At 50.3% G+C, this 21,976-nt stretch overlaps 1 protein-coding gene across 1 annotated transcript; it reads right to left on the bottom strand.

The window, feature by feature from the left end:
• Positions 1-27: 27 nt before the first annotated feature.
• On the bottom strand, positions 28-20,177 carry IGSF22 (immunoglobulin superfamily member 22). Its single transcript, XM_024255927.3, has 22 exons — positions 19,766-20,177; positions 17,561-17,692; positions 17,185-17,321; positions 15,823-15,922; positions 15,701-15,740; positions 15,352-15,529; positions 14,262-14,375; positions 13,574-13,736; positions 12,371-12,643; positions 11,125-11,409; positions 10,214-10,338; positions 9,991-10,132; positions 9,566-9,862; positions 7,825-8,127; positions 6,402-6,575; positions 6,074-6,202; positions 5,134-5,430; positions 3,954-4,042; positions 3,551-3,743; positions 2,642-2,941; positions 1,540-1,869; positions 28-259 (listed from the first exon to the last, which is right to left on the bottom strand). Exons 1-22 carry the CDS (start codon positions 19,872-19,874, stop codon positions 189-191), a joined length of 3,981 nt encoding a protein of 1,326 aa, XP_024111695.2. The 5' UTR covers positions 19,875-20,177; the 3' UTR covers positions 28-188.
• Positions 20,178-21,976: the final 1,799 nt, after the last annotated feature.

Raw genomic sequence — 21,976 nt, 5'->3', positions numbered from 1 at the left:
GTCCCTGCTGTATACCACCCTCAGGAACAGGAAAAGATGAGTTTAGTTTATTGCCCCATCCCTTCACTGAATGTTTACATTGACAAACACCAGAGAGCAAACTGGGCTTCCTACACTGGGCCATGCAGAGGACAAGCCAAGAAACTCCACATCATAACAGCCTCCTGATGCCTGGGCTTGGCTGGAGCTCACATAAGGTGCTTTGATTTCTTCTGCAGACTCTCGGTGATGGATGCTACAATTGACTTATCATCTTTGTCTGAAAGAGCAAAGGAAGTATTCGTTATATTAATGATGCTGGGGACCAGGGAAATTCCAAACTGCTGGACTTCCTATGCAGGAAACCAGGAGCTGGACCCTGGGACCCTTAATCTTGGGTTGGCAGAATGTGAAGGGGCAAGAGCTGCCATTTATCTAGCACTTAATATTTGCCAGACATTGTGCCAGGCAGTTCTGTACTGTCTCATTTAAGCCTCATAGTCCTATAAAGAAGATGAGAAAACAGGCTCAATGAGGTAGCTTGCTAAGGTCACATGGCTGGTCAGTGGCAGAGCCAGGGCCCTGGGCCCACATGCTGTGCTTACAACCAGAGTTGAGTTATCAGGGATCTCTTTAGCTGTGGAATGAAAGCTGGATAGCACCCACAGTGCCTTCCCTGGCCTAGTTCTTTTATACAGCTCAGCAGCCTCTCTGGAGATATTGTCTCAGTGCCAGACACTTAGCTAAGCACTCGAGAGACACAGCAACAGGACAAGGTCCTTTCCCCAAAGAAAGGTATCTATAACTGGATAAAAAAGGTCTGTAACCATGGAGACCACAGCAATGAAGTGTCATGGAAGGTTCAGGAGTAGCAGAAGGTGAGATGAGAGGTGGGGGAGGGAGAAACCTTCTTGGTTTGGGATTTTACCATGAGAGGAAAGCTGGGGGAAATTTAAGCAACAGAAAGCAAGGCAGGCCAGCTTTGCATTTAGAGTTCACGCTGCTAGCTGTGTGGCTATGAAGACAGTAGACTGGGAAGGAATAAAATGCTTCCCCCTATGTGTGCACACATGAGTAGAAACATGGCATGCATGTACAAAAGGGAGGGTTCCCTTTGCTCCTCTCCTTATTTGTGCCCCCCACCTGTCCTTATCCTAGACCAGTTTTAATTTTGATTGCACATCAGAATCACCCGCAAAATTTTGTAAACATATAGGTTATTTCCAGAACCCTGCCAGAGAGATCGTGATTGGTGTGTCTGGTTGAGTCCCGATCACCAGTATCTTTTTTGAAGGCAGGTCTAGGCTCACCAAGAGTTGCAAACCACATCTTATCTAGGGATTGAGAACTCTCATGTCTGCAGGGGCCAGGCATATAACAAATGACATCGAAAGGATGGGAGAGTGGTAAGAACTGTGGCCAATTAAGAATGTTTGCACCACCTGCTGGTAGTCAGATTAAAAAACGATGCCAGCCAAATAAACAGTTGACCAATGGCCCACAAGACCAGCCTTTTGCGCCTCTCCCCCTCCCCGAGGCCGGACCCCGCGGCGCCCTCACCATAGACGGTGAGCGTGCAGCTGCTGCGGTCCTTGCCCAGCTCGTTCTCCACTAGCACGCTGTAATCGCCGCTGTCCTTGAGCGTGCAGGTGGGGATGACGAGGGTGCACACGCCGCTGGTGGAGTTGTACCAGAACTTGGAGTTGGCCGTGATGTTGACGTCGCCCTTGTAGAGGGTCACTGTGGGCCGCGGGTTCCCAAGGAAGGCGCAGGTCATGGTGCAGTCCTGGCCGCGGAGCACCGTGTGTGGCTTGAGGGGCGTCACGAAGCGCGGCGCGTGGCGCCAGTCCTTCTTCTCGTAGGGCTTGAGCTTGGCACTCAGGTCCTGGACTGCGCGGGCGGGGCGGGGCGGGGCGGGCCGTGAGCGCGCCCCAAGGTCCCCACGCACCACCCACGTCCTAGAGCTCAGCTTACACGGAACCCCGAGGACCTAGGCCAGATTCCCAGCGTCACCAACTCTGGGGGCCCAATGTTACACTGGTTCCTAAGGGCTCCCCACCCGTCCCCAGGCCTCCCCCCGATCCCCCAGCCCCGTCCCCAGCCACTCCAGGGTTCTGCCACCCAAGCCACGCTTTCCCACACCCCCGGGGCCGAGATGTCATTCCAGCGCCAGCTTCCTGGACCTGGTTATTCCCAGCCTTTAACTCCGCCTCCAAGCTTCCCCTACGTCATATCAGCGTCCACAGTCTCCCCTCTTATCCTTTTAGCTCCTCAGTTCGAGTTTCCCTACACGTCCCCCACCCTAACCCTTAGCATCCAGGGATCCCAGGCATCCTCCCGGCTCCCTAGAGCCCTCCCCTGTTCTCAGCCCCGTTAGACCCTCCCCTTAGAGCAGAACGCGTCTGCGCTCTAAGTCCCTCCGCAGCCCCTCCACCGTCGTCTCCGCCCCCAAAGGTACCTCCCCACCTCCACTTTAGTCTCACCCCTAAGTACCCCGAAGAAAGCCAATATTTCCTTCTCTCCACAGCGTCCCAGATATTAACCGTTCTATCTCAATGGTTTTCAGATTTCATCTTGCCTCTTGGGTACCCTTTGGGACCCTTATGTCATCCCCACCATCAGGGCACCCAGACTTAACCCTAACTGCAAGTCCCAGACTCACTCTGGTCCTTATTGATGAGCCAGGTGTCCTTGGAGTCAAGTGGCTCACTGTCACCGATTTCATTCCGAGCCACCACTCTGAAGTAGTACTTCCTGCCTGGGAGCAGCCCCGTCACTGTGTACTTGTTGCTGAAGACACGCTCGGCTGCCGTGTACCAGGTGGCGGTGCTTGCATCCCGCTTCATGATGACGTAGTGAGCCTCACCGTCCTCCTGCACATCTGGGCTGTGGTTCCAGGTCAGAGTCACTGTGTTGGGGACTTCCTCAAACAACCGTAGGTTTGTGGGGGGCCGAGGGAAATCTGGAGGAGTTGGAAGATCTGTCAGCGACCTTGGGGGACCTGAAGTATTGTGTCCCCACCCCACCCAGCCATCTGCCAAGTCCGATGGAAGATAAGATGGGGCAAGTCTCAGGCAGTTGGTGTCTTGGAGTCGGAAAACTATTTCTGAAGTCTGCTCTGTCATTTACTAGCCTTGTGACCTGGGGTAAGTTACTTATCTGAGACTTCTTTCCTCAATTGCAAAATAGAGCTGACAATGACTATTTCATAGAAATTACCCACTATTTCACAGAAATAGTGGGTAAAGAGACTGGCATGTAGTTACTGTTCAGTAAAAATGAATCTATTCCTTCCTTGGGGGTTTAGAGCTTTATTTTAAAGCTTCCAGCTCTCTTTAAGTGGTCACCCCAATTTTTAATGGATTCATCTCCATTTGTCCCTCCTGCCCCTCCACCCATTTCTACTCTCTCTGCCGACCATACTCTGTATGATAAAGTCTTGCTCTGTGGTGTCAAAGAAATCTTCATGGCCCTAAGGCAGGACTTTCCTGTGGTAGGAATTCAAGCGGCACTGCATACTTTGGAGAGTGTACAGGGATGGGTCTTGGAGGCCTCTGCCTTCTCTCCATACCTGCCACGCGCACATGGATGTCATAGTGTGCTTCTCCAAACTCATTCTGAAGCAAGATTCGGTACACCCCTGAGTCAGAGTGCTTGGTGCTATTAATGAGGAACTGGGAGTGGTTTTTGCTCTTGGTAATTGTTTCTCGGCCCTTGGTGGGAACGCCATCTTTCTGCCAGATCACGTCAGGTGGTGGTGAGCCCTGAGTAGTGACAGGAGATGGCACAATTGGTCACGCAGATGATATTTGGGTGCAGGCCTTCCTCCATTGTCGAGGAGTTTCCTGCCAGGCTGTCGCACTAGGGGTCTGGTGAGGGGCAGAGTCAGAGTCACAGTCAGAGACTGTGATGGCTACAATAGTCATCTTGGTTATGTGGACAGCGTATGGGGGTCAGGGTCAGGGACAACTCACGGAGAAGGCTGCGTGGATGCAGAGGGCTGTCCCAGCGCGAACCACCATGTGACTCTTCAGCCGGGCACTGAGGTCAAACTTGGGTGCAGCTGAGATGGAGGAGACAGAGGTGGAGGTATGGATCTCTCTTTCAAGAAGACTCTGCTTTAAGCCTCCTTATCAAAGCCTTCCCAACCTCTCCTCTTTTATGCCCCCACTACAGGCCATACAGACATCTAGCTGCCCTGCAACACTGTGAAGCATTTATCTGTTTTCTCATCTGTCTCCTTCTACTAGTATGCAAGACCCTGGAAGGCAAGTCCTGTGTCTTGTTTCTATATCCCTAACACCTCCTTTTGAAATTGCCATTGCAACAATTATAACAGCGAGAAAATTATGACAGTGAACGAGATCTGATCTAACCAACCCCCATCTTGCCTTTAACCTCCAAACTGCCCTTAATCATTCCTGGTTTCAGACCAAGCTAATGTTGGGAGAGACATTTAGTTTATAGTTTAGATGATAACTGTCTTTCTCCAAACTAAATCACCTTTGCGAAGCTAATGAAAGGCCACCAGGTTAGGAGGCTGTGAGGAGCCTGAATTCTGCTAAAGTGTAGACATAAAAGATTATCAGCCATTATTCCAGAGATCACAAGATTTGCAACTCCCCAGCTGCTCCTGCAAATAACATCACTATTGTAGAGCCTGAGATTGGTCGTTGAGATGTCTTTTCAGGTTTTTGCATTTCTGATGATTGATGGCTCCACCTGGACCTGCTCTCCCTCCACCCCTACAAGTCCTGTGGCCCCACTCAGAAGCAGGCTCCCTGGACTCTGAATTTTCGGGGAGTTGATTTCGGTAATAACTCCGTCTCCCATACAGCATGGCTGGCTTTGTGTCCATTAAACTCTTTGTTGCAATGCTGTGGTCTCAGTGAACTGGTTTTGCGTGTACAATGCGCAAGAAGAACCCATTGGGTCGTTACACTTTGACACACAGTGGATGCTATTTGGCACACAATGATTGCTTTGGTGGGGGTGCCCCTGAAGTGACCCCTAACTTTGTCCAGGCACAACAACTATGGATGACTTTTTCATGATCATAGCATCATCCAATTTTCCCGTGGGATGAGGCCCCAGAAGAGAAGGTTTGGAGGTACAACGTTGGGCATGAATCCCCAGCCCTCTCTGTGTCCTCACCTGGTGGTGGCATGGCACGGACCCCCTCATCTAGCTCCACAGGCTCCCCAACCCCAGCCTCATTCACAGCCCGGATTCGGAAGAAGTATTTCTGCCTCTCGGTGAGTCCTCCCACTGTGTAGCAAGTGCCTGAGATGGGGATCTTTGTGCACTTGGACCACTCCTTTGTGTCTTCAGCCCTCATCTCAAGGATGTAGCCAGAGGGTGGGTCTCCCTCTGCAGGCTCCCGCCAGGCCAGGGAAATGCTGGAGTTGGAGGAATCAGATACATGCAGGTCCTGGACCAGGCCTGGGGGTTCTGGGGTAGAATAGACATGTAGTCAGCCCCTCCAACTCATCTCCACTCAATGCCATGCCCACTTCCCACACTCAATACTCCTGAACCCCATCTTTCACTACTTCTAGCTCCAGATCCCTCAGTTAACACCCTCAGTACCTAACCTTATACACTCAACCTCCAAATTCAAATTCAGTTATCTTACTGTTTTAACACTTTCATCCTTAAACTCAATACCCCTTAAATTCAACATACCCCACATATTCAAAGCTTCTATATTCAAAACCCCAGCCTTTAACCCAACCATCTCCACCACACCCACTTCCAGCCAGTACCTTCACCTTGCTTCCTAAATGCAACACCCTCCAACCATCTACCTCACACCCTTACTCAACCCTCAGCATGCCTCTCCTACCTCACCTAACTAGAAATACACGAAATTTAAAAAACGTTTTTGCACCCCACCTCCTCACTGTCTCTGACTCTCAATCTTTATTTGCTGGCTTTCTCTTCTGTGTGAATCTTGTCCCTCTATGAGGCTGGCAGTTTCCAGAGTGTAGAGACTGTGATACCTCGTGTCATACTTTCCCAGGGAAGAAATTCTTTCTCTACTTTGAATGGGCTAATTCCATTATGTGTCAGGACCTGGCAGCCGCATACTCACTAACAGGATCCTTGGCCACTACTGAGCTGGATGGCACACTGGGCTGTCCAGGGCCTGCCTTATTTACAGATATAACTCGGAATTCATATTCTGTGTCCTCCAGGAGACCATCCACAGTGCACTTGGTGCCTGAAATGGGAAGATGAGGGGTCGTGAGGCCAGAGGCATCCATGGGGTGAGAACAAGAGTGACAGACATAGAAGAGGAGGTCATGGGATGTTGTTAAAACTTCCAGAAGAGTTGGAGGAGGGACTGTGTCAGTAGTTAATGGGTCCACTCAGCAAGACCTCCTTTGGTCACTCCTGGGCCTCTGTTCCAAGGACCTCACCCTGGATGGGGTCCTTGTTGACTGGCACCCACAGGTTACTGCCTTTCTTCCTTCGTTCTACAATGTAGCCGAGCACTGGGGCTCCCCCATCCTGGGTAGGGGCATTCCACGTGATGGTCATGGCCTCTTTAGTCACATCAGTCACTTGAGGCTGGGAAGCAAAACCAGGAGGCTCTGTGGGGGACAGACAGAGTGCAAAGGTTAGGAGGGGGAGCATGTAGATAGTTGCCCACCTCATGCTGACTTCTGCCTCGCCTGCTTAAATAAACTCAAACCAGTGATGCTTTTTTCTTTTTCCTTTTTTAGAGACAAGGTCTCACTCTGTTGCCCAGGATGATCTTGAACTCTTGGGCTCAAGTGATCCTCCTATCTCGGCCTTCCAAAGTGCTGAGATTACAGGCATGAGCCACAATGCCTGGCACAAATGATTCTTAACTTTGCTTGCACATTAACATCAAGTGGGAAGTAAAAACAAAAATGAAAACAAAACAAAAAAAACCCAGATACAACTAGTATCTGGGTCCTGCCTACCCATATTCTATGCCTGGTGTGAATGGCAAGTATTATTAGCATTATTAAAGAAACCAAGTGATTCTAATGTATAGCCAACATTGAGAATCAGTGACTTAAACTTTCCAATAGTGTGACCCCCAATCCCATCATTCTCAATCTACTGTCCTGACATGGAGATTTGGAGATCAGTTGGGAGAGGTATAGCAAGTAATTAATTTGCAGTAATAATAATATTATTATTTTTGAGACGAAGTCTCACTCTATTGCCCAGGCTGGAGTGCAGTGGCATGATCTCAGCTCATTGCAACCTCTGCCTCCCGGGTTCAAGCAATTCTCTTGCCTCAACCTCCCGAGTAGCCAGGATTACAGGAGCCCGCCACCACACCCAGCTAATTTTTGCATTTTTAGTAGAGATAGGATTTCACCATGTTGGCCAGGCTGGTCTTGAACTCCTGACCTCAGGTGATCCTCCCACCCCGGCCTCCCAAAGTGCTAGGATTACAGATGTGCGCCACTGTGCCCAGCCTGCAATTATAATTAAAATGCCAATGTTGTCAAGGATTTTCTGTGGGGAAAAAGAGTGGTTTCGAAGTTATCCCTAAAGCAACATCATGCTCACTTGGATTCTGGGATGACTTCTGGGATGGAGAAAGAAGTGGAATCAGTTCCCCAAAGTTGTGCACATCCTGGGTATACCCATGGGAGTGTGTTGTGCATGTGATATGACTGGACAAAGTTGACAATTCCTGCCCAAAATGATGTTCTGTTTTTACTCTGGAATCAGTCTGTCTCATGAGACAGCTAGAGAGATGTTCCTGTGGAATTCCCCACAGATCAGTGTTCCTCCCTGGCTTAAGGTCCTCATGCTGACCCCTGGGTTCCCCACTGAGCACCAGGCTATCTCACCGACCTATGGGATTTCCTGCAAACACTTCTTCCGTCTCCAGTGGGTCACTCACACCTTCTGAATTGACTGCCAGGATACGGAACTGGTAGGCTTTTCCCTCTTCCACCTTGTTGGTGGAGAAGTTGGTGACTTTGCCGTCCACCTCGCCTATCTTAATCCAGGACTTCTTGCCAACTGCCCTCCGTTCCACTATGAACTGTGTCACAGGTCGTCCACCATTGTCCTTTGGGGCCTTCCACTTCATGTGCACACAACTACCTGAGAGCTCCAGGAACTCCACCCGGCCCTGTGGAGGCTTCGGACGGTCTGGGGACAGAGAACAGCTTCAGAATGGGGCTTTGGAACAAAGGATCAGAAGGGCCTCCTCCCACTCACCAAAGGTCTGCCCAGACTAGGTTATAGCTGGATTTCGAGCTTTTTGGATCCTTTCCCCCTCCCTGTGTCCATCATCCCTCCTTCTAAGACTTGCCCAAAGAGTTTGATCCTTGCCCCCCTGAGTTTCCCATCTGCCTAGCAATGGGTAGACTAGAGACCTTAGGGGCCCCTGCCCTTAGCTGATCTCCCTGTCCCCTTCCAAACAAGTTCTCCCCCTCTTCTGAGCTTTGAGAACACCAGTACTTTCTGGTACCACTGTTTACCTTATGTTATAATTACAGTCTGTCTACCAGTTTCACCCCTTTTGGATTGAGGAACTGCTGGGGATACTTCATCTCTGTGTACACAGCAGTGAGAACACAGAGGAGGTGCTCAGTCTTGTTGCTGAATTGAATTGAAACTCAAATTTTCCCATCCCAGAGCTTGATGGAAATGAAGGTAGAGGAGGTGGTGATGGCGTGTATGTGGCGTGTTGAATGTAAGTACATTCAGGCCAGCTCCTCTTCTCTTTCCTTATATCCTCATGTTCAGACAAATCCCAAATCCCATTCCCAATCCCCATTCCATCTTTCCCACCTTATTTTATCTCCAGCTCTATCTGACCTCCCACCTCACCCTGTTTCACTTTCAAACTCACTACTCTTTCCAATCAACCTCACCTCCATCCCTAAATCCCACCTGTTTTTTGTTGTTGTTTCTTTTTTTTTTTGGTGACAGGGTCTTGCTCTATAGCCCAGGCTGGAGTGCAGTGGCCTGGGCTCACTGCAACCTCTGCCTCCCAGGTTCAAGCGATTCTTGTGCCTTAGCCTTCCGAGTAGCTGGACTTACAGGTATGTGCCACTACGCTTGGCTAATTTTTGTATTTTTAGTAGAGACCAGGTTTCGCCATGTTGGCCAGGCTGGTTTCGAACTCCTGACCTTAAGTGATCCACCTGCCTCGGAGCCCCAAAGTGCTGGGATTATAGGCGTGAGCTACCGTGTCTGGCCAATTCCACCTCTCTTTCACCTCATTTCCACCTTACCTCCTATCAAGTTTTCCTCTTCAAGTCAATAACAATACTTAAGTAACATCTGAAAGTATATTATGTCCTGTGTTCTTAGCTGTGCATTTTAAGTTCACTAGAAATGGATACTAGAAAAAAAATCACCCTGTTCCAGGTAAGAAGCTGAGGCTTAGGGATGTTCACTCGGCCAAGAGCTGGCTGGGAAGTTAGAAAGCGGGCTTCTGGCTGCAAAGCCAGCCTTCTAGGCCCATTCCCAGCCCAAGCTTCAACTCTAACTCTGACCTCCTCCTCAGCCTGCCTTCTGCCCTGAGTCTGGGCAGCAGGTGCCCTCAGCTCAGCCCAGCCCGGACCGGCCCTGCCCTTACCCAGCACACTAAGGTGCAGAGTGGCCGTGGCTGAGCCGTGGTCATTCTTGAGCTTGAGCAGGATGAGGCCGCTGTCTTCACGCACACAGTTGGAGATGGTGAGCAGCGCCTGGTCTTCCCTGCGCTCCATGGACACGCGTTCCTCCTCCGTCACTTCCATGCCATCCTTGTACCATGTCACTTTGGGCAGCGGTTTTCCCCGGAAGGGGACCTTGATGTGGGCTGTGTGGCCTACCTTCACGGTGATGGGGTGCGCGGCCAGTGCCTCCAGTACTGACGGGTCGATGGTAGGAGGATCTGTGGGGTGGGGCGGCAGGGAAGACTTGAGCATTGGCATGGAGGAGCCCATGGGGCAGGGGAGAAGCCATGAGCTTGTAGGTGGGCCAGGCATGGTTGAGCTTTGCCTACCTTGGACAGATCCATACCTGCGATGAATACAGAGGCTTCACTTTCCGCGCCCTTGGCCTGGAATGTGTACTTGCCCTCGTGCTCAGGGCCCATACTGGGAAAGATGAGCTTGTGCACTGCACCCTGCTTCACAATCTGCACGCCCGGCAAGTCCGTGATCTGGGGGCCGGGGGTGGGCGTGAGTGTGAGCATAGGCCAGGTCTACCTCCTTCACCCCCTTCCCTGGCCCCTGCTTCAGACCTCCTTGCCATCCTTCAGCCACACACCCTCCACCTTCTCGTCATTCAGCACTACACACAACTCAGCCGGGCTCCCAGTGGCCGCGTGCACGTCGGACATCCCACTCTTCACTGTGGCCAGACGCTCTGGGGAGAAAGGTGGGCAAGGGACTGGCTCAGGTTGTTGGAGTGGGAGGGACTTCTGGGAAAAGGGCTGGTGGCGATGGTCATGGGACTGGTCAGGGGTGCTGCATCAATCAAAATAATTTACGATGAGCAGGTGGCTTGCCAATGTGGTCAATAGGTGATTGGGGGGTGGTCAGTGGGGGGAACTGGAGCAACAGGTGGGAGGGGGATGGGGAAAGGTCAGTGGCTTGGGAAATGGTGACCAGGAAAACTGGGAGATGGCTAATGGGGAATTGATTAGTGGAGGGTGGTCAGCAGGGACTTAGGATGCTGGGTTGAAGAGGGAAATAGATGGTGAAGATGCAGGTGGTTACTGGAGTTGGGATGTTTAGTTGTGGTTATGCTAGACTGTGGGATACATAGGGTCATTGGGGGTTGAGGGTAGCCAGGGTCTGTGGAAAATGGTTTATGGTTAGGTAGTAGGAGATGGTCGGGATCAAGATGTCTGGGATATCAGGGTTGCTGGGGATGGTTAGAGTCTGAAAGTGAAGGATGAAGTCAGGAAATTTGGGATAGAGTCTGAAAGATGGGGGGTGATCAGTGTCTAGGAGGTATAAATGTTCAGGGCATGAGAGGTCAGAGATGGTCAGAATTTAGGAGGTGAGGGTGATCAGAGTGGGGAGACACAAGTTGGTCATGGTCTACGGGAGGGTTGGAGTTAGTGGGAGGGGGGCAATTGATGTCCACTGTAAGGGAATGCCAGGGTCAGGGGGATTGGTCAGTGGGGATTGATAGGGCAGGTGTTACCCTCCACAGTGACGATGGCAGTACTGTAGTATTCAGTAGGGTCTCCATCCTGCATGGCCACCACAGTGTACTCGCCACCATCACTGAGCTGTGCATCCTCAATGACCAGCTCTGCTCGCTTGCCCTCATGGTTCATGCTGTACTTAGTGCCATGCATCAGCAGCTGCCCATCCTTCTTCCAGCGCAGTGTCACATCCTTGGATGTCAGCTCACACTCCAGGCATGTGCGACTCCTCTCTTTCACACGTACATTTTTGAGGTTGCTCACAAACTTGATGGGGATGCCTGTGGACAGACAGACACTTGGGCCTGCTCCTAAACCATGACATCTTTTTTCTGCAGCTGTAGAGCCATAAGCCCTGCCCCTCTCTCTGGCCCCAGAAAACACAAGAACTTGTGTTGTTGAATGTGTTTGTGTGCAATATGTGACTCACAGAAGTACCTGACAGGGAGAGTCTCAGCTCTGGCCCTGACTTGCTAGTTGACTATATACAACTCATTTACCTCTCTGAGTCTCAGTTTCCTCGTATGTAAAATGGGGTGAGAACTTTTACAGTGCTCAATATCTCTAATGCCCCCTTGGAGTTCCAACCATACCTGCATTGTCTTTCTAACGTCTGGACATTTATACATGCTATTACCTCTGCTGGGGATGCTCTCTACTCTCTCTCATTCTTTGAAAGCAGAACTCCTTTTAGTTCTTGGTAAAGCTCGGACATCATTTCATTATATCATTTCTGATGTTGCCAGGTGATGCCTTTTCTTTGGTCTTCTACAGCCCTTGTGTCTCCCTCTGTCACAGCAATGATGATTCCATGTGATATAGATTCCAGGTGCAGTTCAGATGTGTGACATGCTCATTGGTGTACCTACATTATGTGCGAATTCCCAAAGTAGTTGTGATAGCAGAATGTAAGTAGTCAAGAGTGACACAGATGTGCTGTAATATATGACATTAGAGACATAGACTAACACTTTCTTGGTCCACGATCTCACAGCTGATAATAAGACCCCAGTGTGTCTTGACTCTTGGAATAATAACTGCTATTCTAACTTCATTTTCATACCTGCCTCCCCTACTAGACTAGGGGTTAACAGAGAGGAGATCCCCCTATCTTTCCAGTACCTATCACAGGGCTTTGCAAAGAGGAGATGGATGGATAGTTGGATATATAAATGATGACTACCTGCATGGAGGTTGCTGTGCCATAAAGCCCGCCCCTTAGGCTCTTGCCCAACCACTCACGGTCAATAGTGAGCTGGGCCTTTTGCACCAGGTTCCCCGCCTCAGCAGAGAACTCGCCGCTGTCACTGAGTCTGGCATCCTTAATCTTAAGAGTATGCGTCAGACCATCTTCGGACACCGTGATTTCATACTTGTCATCCCTCTTCAGCTCCTTCCCATTGAACTTCCACACAAAGTTGGGCTCTTTCTTGGAGAGGCGGATCTCAAACACAGCTGTCTGGCGCTCTGTCACTTTCACAGGCTTCATCTCTCCCAGGAACTTCAGTGGCTCATCTGCAGCAAACAGTAGGAGTGGTAGTCATTGGGCTGGTCCCTCCTGAGGGGTGGAATGGTGAAGAGGGCACTCACATGTCACTGGCCTCCTGTAGCCCATGGCTGGGAGAAAGCGCCCTGCCTTTGGTTTTGTTTTTGAGCCCTTCTCTCCTGGAGTCCCCTCCTATGATGTTCATGTGGTCTTCTCCCCGGTAATGGTAACAGCAATTTTAAAAGCACTTATGTGGTTTTAGATATGTTCTGGGCACCATTCTAGCCATATTAATTCATCCAATTATCACATAGGTAGATTCTATTATTCCCCATTTTGTAGATGGGGAAACTGAATCAAAGAGAATTTAAATAACTTGACCTAAATCACATAGCTCATAAGTGGCAGAAAGTGGGATTTGAACTCTAGCGGTTTAGCTCCAGAGTCTGTGTTCTTTTTTTTAAACTTATTTTTTGAGACAGGGTCTTGCTTCATCACCCAGGCTAAAGTGCAGTGCAGGATCATGGCTCACTGCAGCCTCAGCCTGCCGGGTAGCTAGGACTACAGGTGTGTGCCACCATACCTGGCCAATTATTTATTTATTTTCGTAGAGACGGGGTTTCACTATATTGCCCAGGTTGGTCTTGAACTTTTGGTGTCAAGTGGTTCTCCTGCCTCAGCCTCCCAAAGTGCTGGGATTACAGGTATGAGCCACCACGCCTGGCCTAGAGTCTATGTTCTTAATCACTATGCTACACAGCCCCAAGGTACTTATTATCTCATAGTCCTCTCCCTTACATCTGATGCTTCCTCCCTCCATTGATTCCCATCCCCACACAATCCTTTCTTGCATAGTCCCATAGTCCTCTCTTCAATATCCCCATGGATCCCGACCCTGGCCATTCCTCTCTTCCAACCCGACATGTCCTCCTTGTGCCCTTGCATGCCCCCACTCATACCCAGCACTGTGAGCTCTGCACTCATCCGCTTATCGCCCACGGACAGGCTGTAGATGCCAGCATCGTTCATGTTCACGTTGCTAATAACCAGCATGTACTTGGTGCCCATCTGCTTCACATCGTACTTGCCCAGGGAGTACTGGATCCTCAGTGGCTCAGTACCCTGCCTCATGGAACAGGTAGGAAAGCTGATGAAGGGCTTTAGGAGGAAGCTTCCAGAGGTCTCCATTCCCCAGCGCCAGCCTAAGCTGGAGGGTGCATGTCCAACCCTCTAAAAACACACAGAGGTCCCTATGATCTCTATAGCCTCATCATCTGGTTTGGTGGGATCCAAGATCCCTGCCTCCCCACAGGCCTCCTCACAGGCCCGAGCTCTTAATATGCATGAGTTCATTAGATGCTTTCCCTTAGAGGCACAGATCTTCAGTGACCTTCAAGACTGTCTAATCTAGCCTTGCAATTTAAAGATGGGTAGACTGAGGCATAGAGAGAGGAATGTGACTGTCTTACGTCACACAACAAAGGGGTGAGACAGTTAAGAGTAGAGCCCAATTCCAGCCTCTTTCAACCATACCAGGAGGCATCCTCTTGATGGGACGGAAGAGAGGCTATGGCTTATAGATAGTGAGAGAAGGGGGTAGAGAGGAAGAGATATTGCCAAGGTGGACCCTGGCTAGACATCCCCCACCTTGATCCATATCATCTTGACATTGGGGTCTTTCAGTTCCATTATGCAGTCAAAGACCACTGTGGTGTCAACCTTGGTCTCTTTGTCTTCCAGGGGCTTCAGAATCCGGATGGCCTGAGAGATTATGATAATAAAATGACAAGTGTCAGTGGTACCCAAAGCCTGCCCAGACTGTGTCCTCAATCCTGGAGAAACTCTTAAGCATGTGGGGAGAAATGACTAGGCTCATTAGATAACAACCTGCAGTGCTCCACTGATCAATTGAAAGATTTAGGAGGAGAGGAACGTTATGGGGGATGAGTAAAAAACCATCATTCATGGAATAGTCACTATGTACCTGGGCCCATTATATAGATTCCCTAATTCCAGTGTAGAGGCTTAATGAGTTGGTTGAGTGAACCAGTGAATGACAGCAACAACACAAAAACAAATGAAAGAAGGAAGTATAATTTTTCATTTTGTAGATGGGGAAACTGAAGCTCAGAGAGATGCCCAAGTTCACACAGCTAATAAGGCAGTACAACTGGGATTTGTTTGTTTGTTTTGAGATGGAGTCTTGCTCTGTCACCCAGGCTGGAGTACAGTGGCGTGATCTTGGCTCACCGCAACCTCCGCCTCCTGGGTTCAAGCAATTCTCCTGTTTCAGCCTCCCAAGTAGCTGGGATTACAGGTGTGTGCCAACACACCCAGTGGTTTTTTTTTTTTTTTTTTTTTTGTATTTTTAGTAGAGACAGGGTTTCATGTTGGCCAGGCTGGTCTCAAAACTCCTGACCTCAGGTGATCCACCCACTTTGGCCACCCAGAGTGCTGGGATTACAGGTGTGAGCCACTGCACCCAGCCTAGAACTGGGATTTGAATCTAGGTCTATCTGACTCCATAGTCCATGCAAGTATGTTTGGGAGTGGTGAAGACAGAAGTAGAAGGTAGGTGACTTGTGCTCCCTTGCTGCTTTCACAGTAGAGAGTACGCCTCTGAGTATGTGTGTGCAGAATTGGGGAGGCCTTCTTGCTGAGAAATACACAGGCACTAGCACTTTGGGTGAGGCCCTGCCCCTAGCCTGCAGGCCCCTGCTCCCTGCAGGGTACTTACCTCTACCTCTACTTTCTTCTTCATCTCTTTGAGCTTTCTGAGCAGCCCCCGAAAGTCAGTGAAACCATACTCCATGCAGACCTTCTCAAAGTCTTTCTTGGGCACTTTGGACAAAATCTCCAGCATCTCTTTCTCATTTGCCACCTTCTTCTGCTTCTTCTTGGGAGCAGGGGGTGCCCTAGGAGAAGGAGGAAGGGACTAAGCTTGTACACAATGCCTCTCCCAACCTTGAGAAACCCCTCCCTACTCCATGGATTCTTGGAACTCAGGGCCCTGTTGAGAGGCCTTTGAGAGATTTCAGTCTGGATGAGGAGACAATATCTTGGGCAGAAGGACCTGCCAGCCTCACCTCTTCTTCAGCATCTTTTTGAAGTCCATTTTCTCTTGACCTGAGGATAGACAGAGGGACAGGTTCAGACAGGGGGAGTCTGGTCCCTAAGAAGAAAGGCCAAGAGGAAGGGGCCAACTCACCTTCTGTTACCAGCAGAGATACAGTATAGATGGCATCTGCATGGTCATTGCTTGCAATACACTTGTAGTTGTCAGAGTCATCCGAGGTCAGTGGCTCCAGCTGGATCAAAGTCCGGCCATTAGTGGGGGAAGGAAAAGGAACCACAGGGAGACTTTCTGTGAGATAAGGAAGGAGGCCTTTTTTTTCTTTTAGGGGACAATAGGAGCTGACTGTTGGGTATATGTGTGGAGGATTGAGCAGCCTGTGTGATTTGGAGGTACCAGCTAGCAGTCAGTGTGAGTATGCATGTTTGTAGCCTGATACCATAGCAATAAAACCGTCTGCTTCTCCATCAGACTTTCCCCCTTGGCTGTGAGCTCCCAGAAGGCAGGACTTCCCCTGCCTTGTAACTCTATCTGCAGTTTCTGGCATCATCTGGCTGAGACTTCATTTAATACAATTTACTCCTCTGTACCAGGCACTGGGCTGAGCCCCAGAAGGAACAGTGGTGAGTAAGGCTGACTTGGTGCCCGTCTGCATGGTGCTTGCAGAAGCCTGCTAGGCTGTCAGAAGCCAAGGCTCTCAGAAAGCGTCTGCTGAATGAATGAGCTTGTGTTAAGAGGTGGCCAGTAGGGGGACCTGGGGCAGTTCGTGTGTGCTGTGGGGGGCTTAGGGTCCCGTGATGATGGGTCTTTGGGAGGAGACTACTTCTGTCTGTGAGGAAAAAAGGAGGCTCTTTGCCTTTCACAACGGGAAATCGGGTCAGGACCCGAGTGATTATAGGATCAGAAGTAATTATAGGCCTAGATCTGCCAGTGACCCATCCCTCCCTTTCCTCGAAGGGCCTGGAGCCACGGGTTGCAGCTAGGTAGGCCCAGCTCTCAGAAAGTGATCCAGAAGCTGGTTAGACTTAAGGATGGTCGGTCCTTGGGGAGGGTTCAGCTGAAGAGCCCGGAGCCCCCGACCCTCACCCCTACTCCACGGCCAGTCCCTCCGGCACCTCCCCACCCACAATGGTCCCGCCCTCCATGGCTACGCCCACCGTCTTGGTCCCGCGTTCCTTTTGGCTCACTCGCCTTGTGGACACTCCCCTTCGCTTCCATTGGGCCCCGCCCCGCCACGTTCTGGCTCTGCCCCTGCTCTGCTCTGCTCTGCTCTGCCCCGGGGGTACTTTGGGTCCTCTGCTCATTCCGGCAATATCTCGGTTCCTGACTCGGCCTCTCTTATCCTGTCGCGCCTCTTGGGCAATGACAGCTGCTTTTCCCACTGACCAGTTCTCGGGCCGCCGTTAAGGCTCTCATCGGTGGGAAGACTGGCGGCCCGCCCTGGGGGTCCCTGCCTCTGGCCTTCTCGGTAACTGGACTCGGGCTTGGCCCCCGCACCTTCAGCACGTGTTCCTTGTTAATGCTGTCGTAGAATATCTTGGCGGACTCCTTGATGGGGATGCCGCTCTCCCTCTTCCAGGAGATGTGGGGCTTGGGGTTCCCCTGCACCCGGGCTCGGAACACGGCTTTGTCCCCTGCGATGAGCACAGGACGCGTTTTCGCCTCTTAGCCACCAGGCTAGAGCCTCTGCCACCCTCTGCCGGCTCTCTGCCTCCTCCCAGACACCTGGGCCTGGCCCCGGGCAGGGGAGGAACCCTCTGCCAGGCTCTGCCAGGGTTTAGCATTGGAGGTCGTTGGGGTGGGACGGAGGGTGGGGACACTCGATTAGAAAGCGAAGCATTGGGGGCCCGGGGAGCCACAGGCAGCAACACACCCTCGGGCGCGGTGACCGGTTGAGGCTTCTCCACGAACTCAGGGACGCTGTCGCCCGCAGGGATGTTTGAGCTCCGGGTCACTAAGCTGAAGAACTCCATTATGCTCGAGGACTTCCTCCTCACGACCTCCTCTGTGGGGGCAGGCGAGAGGTCAGAATGGGCTCCAGGTAGAAGCCCAGCTCGCGATGGGAGGACAGCTTTCTTGAGAGGACGGTGGAGCATGGGAACAAAGGGCATTTAGGGAAGTGGGAGCAGGACCAGCTACATGGGGAGAAAGCAGGGTGGGTCGATGGGCCATTGTGTTATGGCAAGTTTCAACCACTAGGGGAGGTGAACTCCTTTCCCACACCTCAGTGGTCCATTACCTTTATGGGGCCACAGCCCTGAGTCCTAATTTTTTTTTTTTAAAGGAGGCTTCTCTTTTGGAATTTTCTTGGTCTCTTAGGCTTCTCTCCTGGAAGTCCTGGTCCCCCAGTAGCATTAAGAGGGGCTAGGCCTGCTTCTGCCTGGGAGGTCTGTAGCTTGGCTGAGCTCTCCTCTAGATTTTCTCCCTGCCATACTGTGGGTTCAGCATTCATTGCCTTGGGAGTAGTGATTCTTGAGTGAGGGAAAGGACACATTCCCATTCCAGTGCAGCTATATATGGGAATATCCTTATCTGAAAGCACATCTTCAATGTGGAAATATAATTTTATATTTGGAAAACAAAGAAACTGTTTTTGCAGTATAAAACTACAGAAAATCTTCTTGGCTGGTGAGTTATCAATTCACAACAATTGCTCTGAATCATGGAACACTTTCCTTGAGTCAGGAACTGTGCTAGGCACATATCAGAGATGATTTTATTCCATCTTCACAGCATCCCACTGAAGTAGGTGCCTTTATTATTCCACTAATCTGACAGAGGGGGAAAAGTGTGTTAAGAAGCTCTCATGGCCTGCTTTTAAATAGTAACAAGAGGTCTCAAACAGGCAGAGTGCAGTGGACACCTGGCCTGCAGATGTCTTTTATGTGACCTCCACAATGTTTAAACAAAAAAGTAGCCCTACATCTGAAATAGATTTCACATAAAAATTCAGATTTCTGGATTCTCAACACTGAACTTGTATTCCCATATGGCAACAGTCAGTGGGAGGTGAACAGTGGCTGCCCCTTTAGATGGGATATACAGTCTCTAGTTTACCCCAGTCTTTTCCCATTTATGTTCCCTGCCTGGGTCCTGTTGGTCAGTGGTCTACAGCTTTGGCTGCACATATATAATCCATGGAGAACTTTATAAGAAATACCTGATTGAATGGTCTGGGGTGAGACTCAGGTACTGCCATATTTCTGCCCTCCTCACAACCCCCTGCACTAAGGTGACTCTGATGTGCAGCCAGAGCAGAGAATCACTGCTGTAAATCACTTGAGTTTGGAACTTCTGGTCCAGACCATAGGCCTTGAGTCCCAGCTGTTCCACTTGCTCTGCCTCACTGGCCAGGAGGTGTTGGTTGGTATAGAGTGTTTATCTGGCCTTGACCTCTGTGCACAGAGGACTTTGAGGGACTCTATCCCTTTGAGGCTTTGAGGGAGGGGCAATGACTGTGAGAAGGGGTATCCAATGTCTTGGCCCCTGGCCATCTTTTAATCTCTTTCCACTAGAGACATGACTAAAACACTCTGTTCAGCTCTGAGACCATTTCTCAGCTTTCCCTTGGATCTGCCCTCCTCCAAGTCTGACCCCAGAGGGCTAAAAGCCTGGAAGCTAAGGTCACCTTCTTGTTTATGTGTTCACCTTCTTTCTCCACTGGTAGCCCCAAGTCTCCTATTTCTTAAGTGGAGCAGTGTCAGCATTACTGATATGTAGATAAGGTGGCTACCTTCCTAATTTCCCCTGTGCCTGAAATTCTACCTTTGGAGATAGAATCTGTTCACCTATGGCTCTGATCTCCTTCGGCAATTAAGAGTTTATCAATCATTCACACACATCCACATGATTGATCTTTTCTAAGCTGTTTTCCTGGAGATCTGATCTGTGTTGAACATCCAGCTGGCTGAAGCTTTAACAAAGCTCAGATTAGAAGCACACGTTGGGTGGGGGTTGCTGTTGGTATTGTGGGCTCCAGAGGGGCCCATTAGTGGCAAAACTGGGGCCACCCAAGGGATGGGTGTGGAGGAAGAATAGCTGCCCTTCCCGATCCCTTCCCTGCCCCCATTCCACTTGCCTCCCACGATCTTGGTTGTCTGGGAGAAGGTCTGCACGTGGGTGGTGGAGCTGGAGAACTCCATGGACACGTGCTCCTGCAGCATCTGCCGGCTGTGAATGGTTGTCATGGTGACAGCAGGCGTGGGCACTCACCTGTGAGACTGGGGAAGAGGATGAGGCCATGAAGGACAAGACAGGGAGTAGGAGGGAGATTCAGAGATGTTATGTGTGTGTTCAGACATAAGAGGAGATGGAAGCACACAGGAGAGGACCAGGAGAGCAGTCGAGCTCTCTTTTCTTCATTTCCTAGCTTCCTTTTCCTGGTTAGTTACCAGATCCAATAGGCCTGTCCTCTCACTGAGTAACTCCAAACTATTCCAAGGTCTCAGAGGGAGAGGTTATAGGGCTTAGACTTACCCAGCCAACCAAGTAAGGCCTGGAGGGAGTTGAGGATACCTATTGATAGCTACATGGCACTAAGGAGGCAGTGCTGGATGTTTCATCAGGAGGGAATGCAGTCAGACCTAAGAAAGAACTTCCTGACTAAGCCATACTGGAGTGGGCCTTAGAAGGAAGCTGTGTCTCTTATTCTTGGGCCCTGGGGACCCCGGCACTGGTGGAATGCTAAAACAGATGACAAAACATCACTACAGTTCTGCTTGTGTTTGCGATATGGTAAAGGCAAAGGTTTAGTTTTTCTTACATTTTTCTTTGAACTGGTAATTCAATCACATAGTTAAAGAATAAAACAATATAAAAATCCATATGGACAGGCTCCCTCCCACTCCTGCGTCTACCTTACAACCTTCCCCATTGCAATAGGTAGCCAGTCTCTAGGCTCCTTCTAGACCTCCATCATGCAAATAGGAAAACTCATATGTTCTTATCATCTTCCTTTTTTTTTTTAAAAAAGCACATAAGGTAGCCCATTATACACACTATTCTGACCCTTTCTTTTTTCATTTAATGTGTCTTGGAGATTTTTTCCATACCAGATGATAGCGTTTCCTCATTCCTGTTCAGAGCACCATGTTTTCTCAATGAATGGATGTCCCTCCATGTTTTATTTAACTAGCATTGTGGTTTTTTTGTGTGATCTCGGCTCACTGCAACCTCCTCCTCCCGAATTCAAGCGATTCTCCTGCCTCAGCCTCCCCAGCAGCTGGGTTTACAGGCAGGTGCCACCATGCCCAGCTAATTTTTGTGTTTTCAGTAGAGACAGGGTTTCATCTTGTTGGCCAGGCTGGTCTCGAACTCCTAGCCTCAGTTGATCCACCTGCCTTGTTCTCCCAAAGTGCTGGGATTATAGGTGTGAGCCACTGCATCTAGCCAGCATTGCAGTTTTTTTTTGTTTGTTTTTTTGAGACAGAGTCTTGCTCTGTTGCCCAGGCTGGAGTGCAGTGGCACGATCTTGGCCCACCACAACCTCTGCCTCCCAGGTTCAAGCATCTCCTGCCTCAGGCTCCTGAGTAGCTGGGACTACAGGCACCCACCACCACACCCGGCTAATTTTTTCTATTTTTAGTACAGATGGGGTTTCACTATGTTGGCCAGGCTAGTCTCGAATACCTGACCCTCGTGATCCGCCCACCTCAGCCTCCCAAAGTGCTAGGATTACAGGTGTGAGCCACCGCGCCCAGCCCAGCATTGCAGTTTTTAAAGTCCTATTTTGTATATGAGGAAACTGATGTCTGAAAGAAATGACCTGTCCAAGGTCACTCAGACTAGTCTCCTAGCTTTTGACTCCAGTCCAGTGGCATTCCAGAGGGCTCCAAAGCCTTCTTTAACCCAGGTAGTTAGGGGTTAAACTCTATTCCCTCCCTCCACCCCCTAATATATCTCTGCCTGGGCTGCTTCTACCTTTGGGTTCTGAGACTACTCCCCTGTTCCTATTCCTGCCCTCTACCCCTATAGTCCCCTCTGGGCTCAGAAGGTGGTCAGCTCTGTCCCCTTCCTGAGGGAGGAGGGGAGCCTTACCTTCAGCACTGACCAGTCCCTCCCAACACTCGAATGCTGTGTCCACGGCTTTGGAGGCTCAGCTAGTGCCTGGACTGTAGGGTGGCCCGTCTCCTTCTTCCTTTGCCCCAACAGTGAGGCTATCAGTGTCATCTGTTCCTTAAATGTCTGGCCCCCTGGGGGCGATTCCTTACTCAGGCTCTGCAGCTGTCTCAGCTAGATGGCACACTGCTTGGCTGTGGGGGGAGGGGGAGGGCGGTGGAGAAGGGAGGCC

This window comes from Pongo abelii, chromosome 9 (assembly GCF_028885655.2).
Source record: "Pongo abelii isolate AG06213 chromosome 9, NHGRI_mPonAbe1-v2.0_pri, whole genome shotgun sequence".
Classification (NCBI taxonomy): domain Eukaryota; kingdom Metazoa; phylum Chordata; class Mammalia; order Primates; family Hominidae; genus Pongo; species Pongo abelii.
Note: the sequence above shows the minus strand (reverse complement) of the source record. Positions and strands in the feature narration are given on the sequence as shown.

What these genes read in the sequence shown, in the direction of transcription:
- IGSF22 (XM_024255927.3), bottom strand. Translation starts at nt 19,874, where the DNA reads ATGACAACCATTCACAGCCGGCAGATGCTGCAGGAGCACGTGTCCATG. An exon ending in GACAACCAAGATCGTGGGAG is followed by an intron (nt 17,693 to 19,765) that starts GCAAGTGGAATG and finishes CTGCCCCCACAG; the next exon opens with AGGAGGTCGTGAGGAGGAAG. An exon ending in GCTCATCAATAAGGACCAGA is followed by an intron (nt 1,870 to 2,641) that starts GTGAGTCTGGGA and finishes CCGCCCGCGCAG; the next exon opens with TCCAGGACCTGAGTGCCAAG.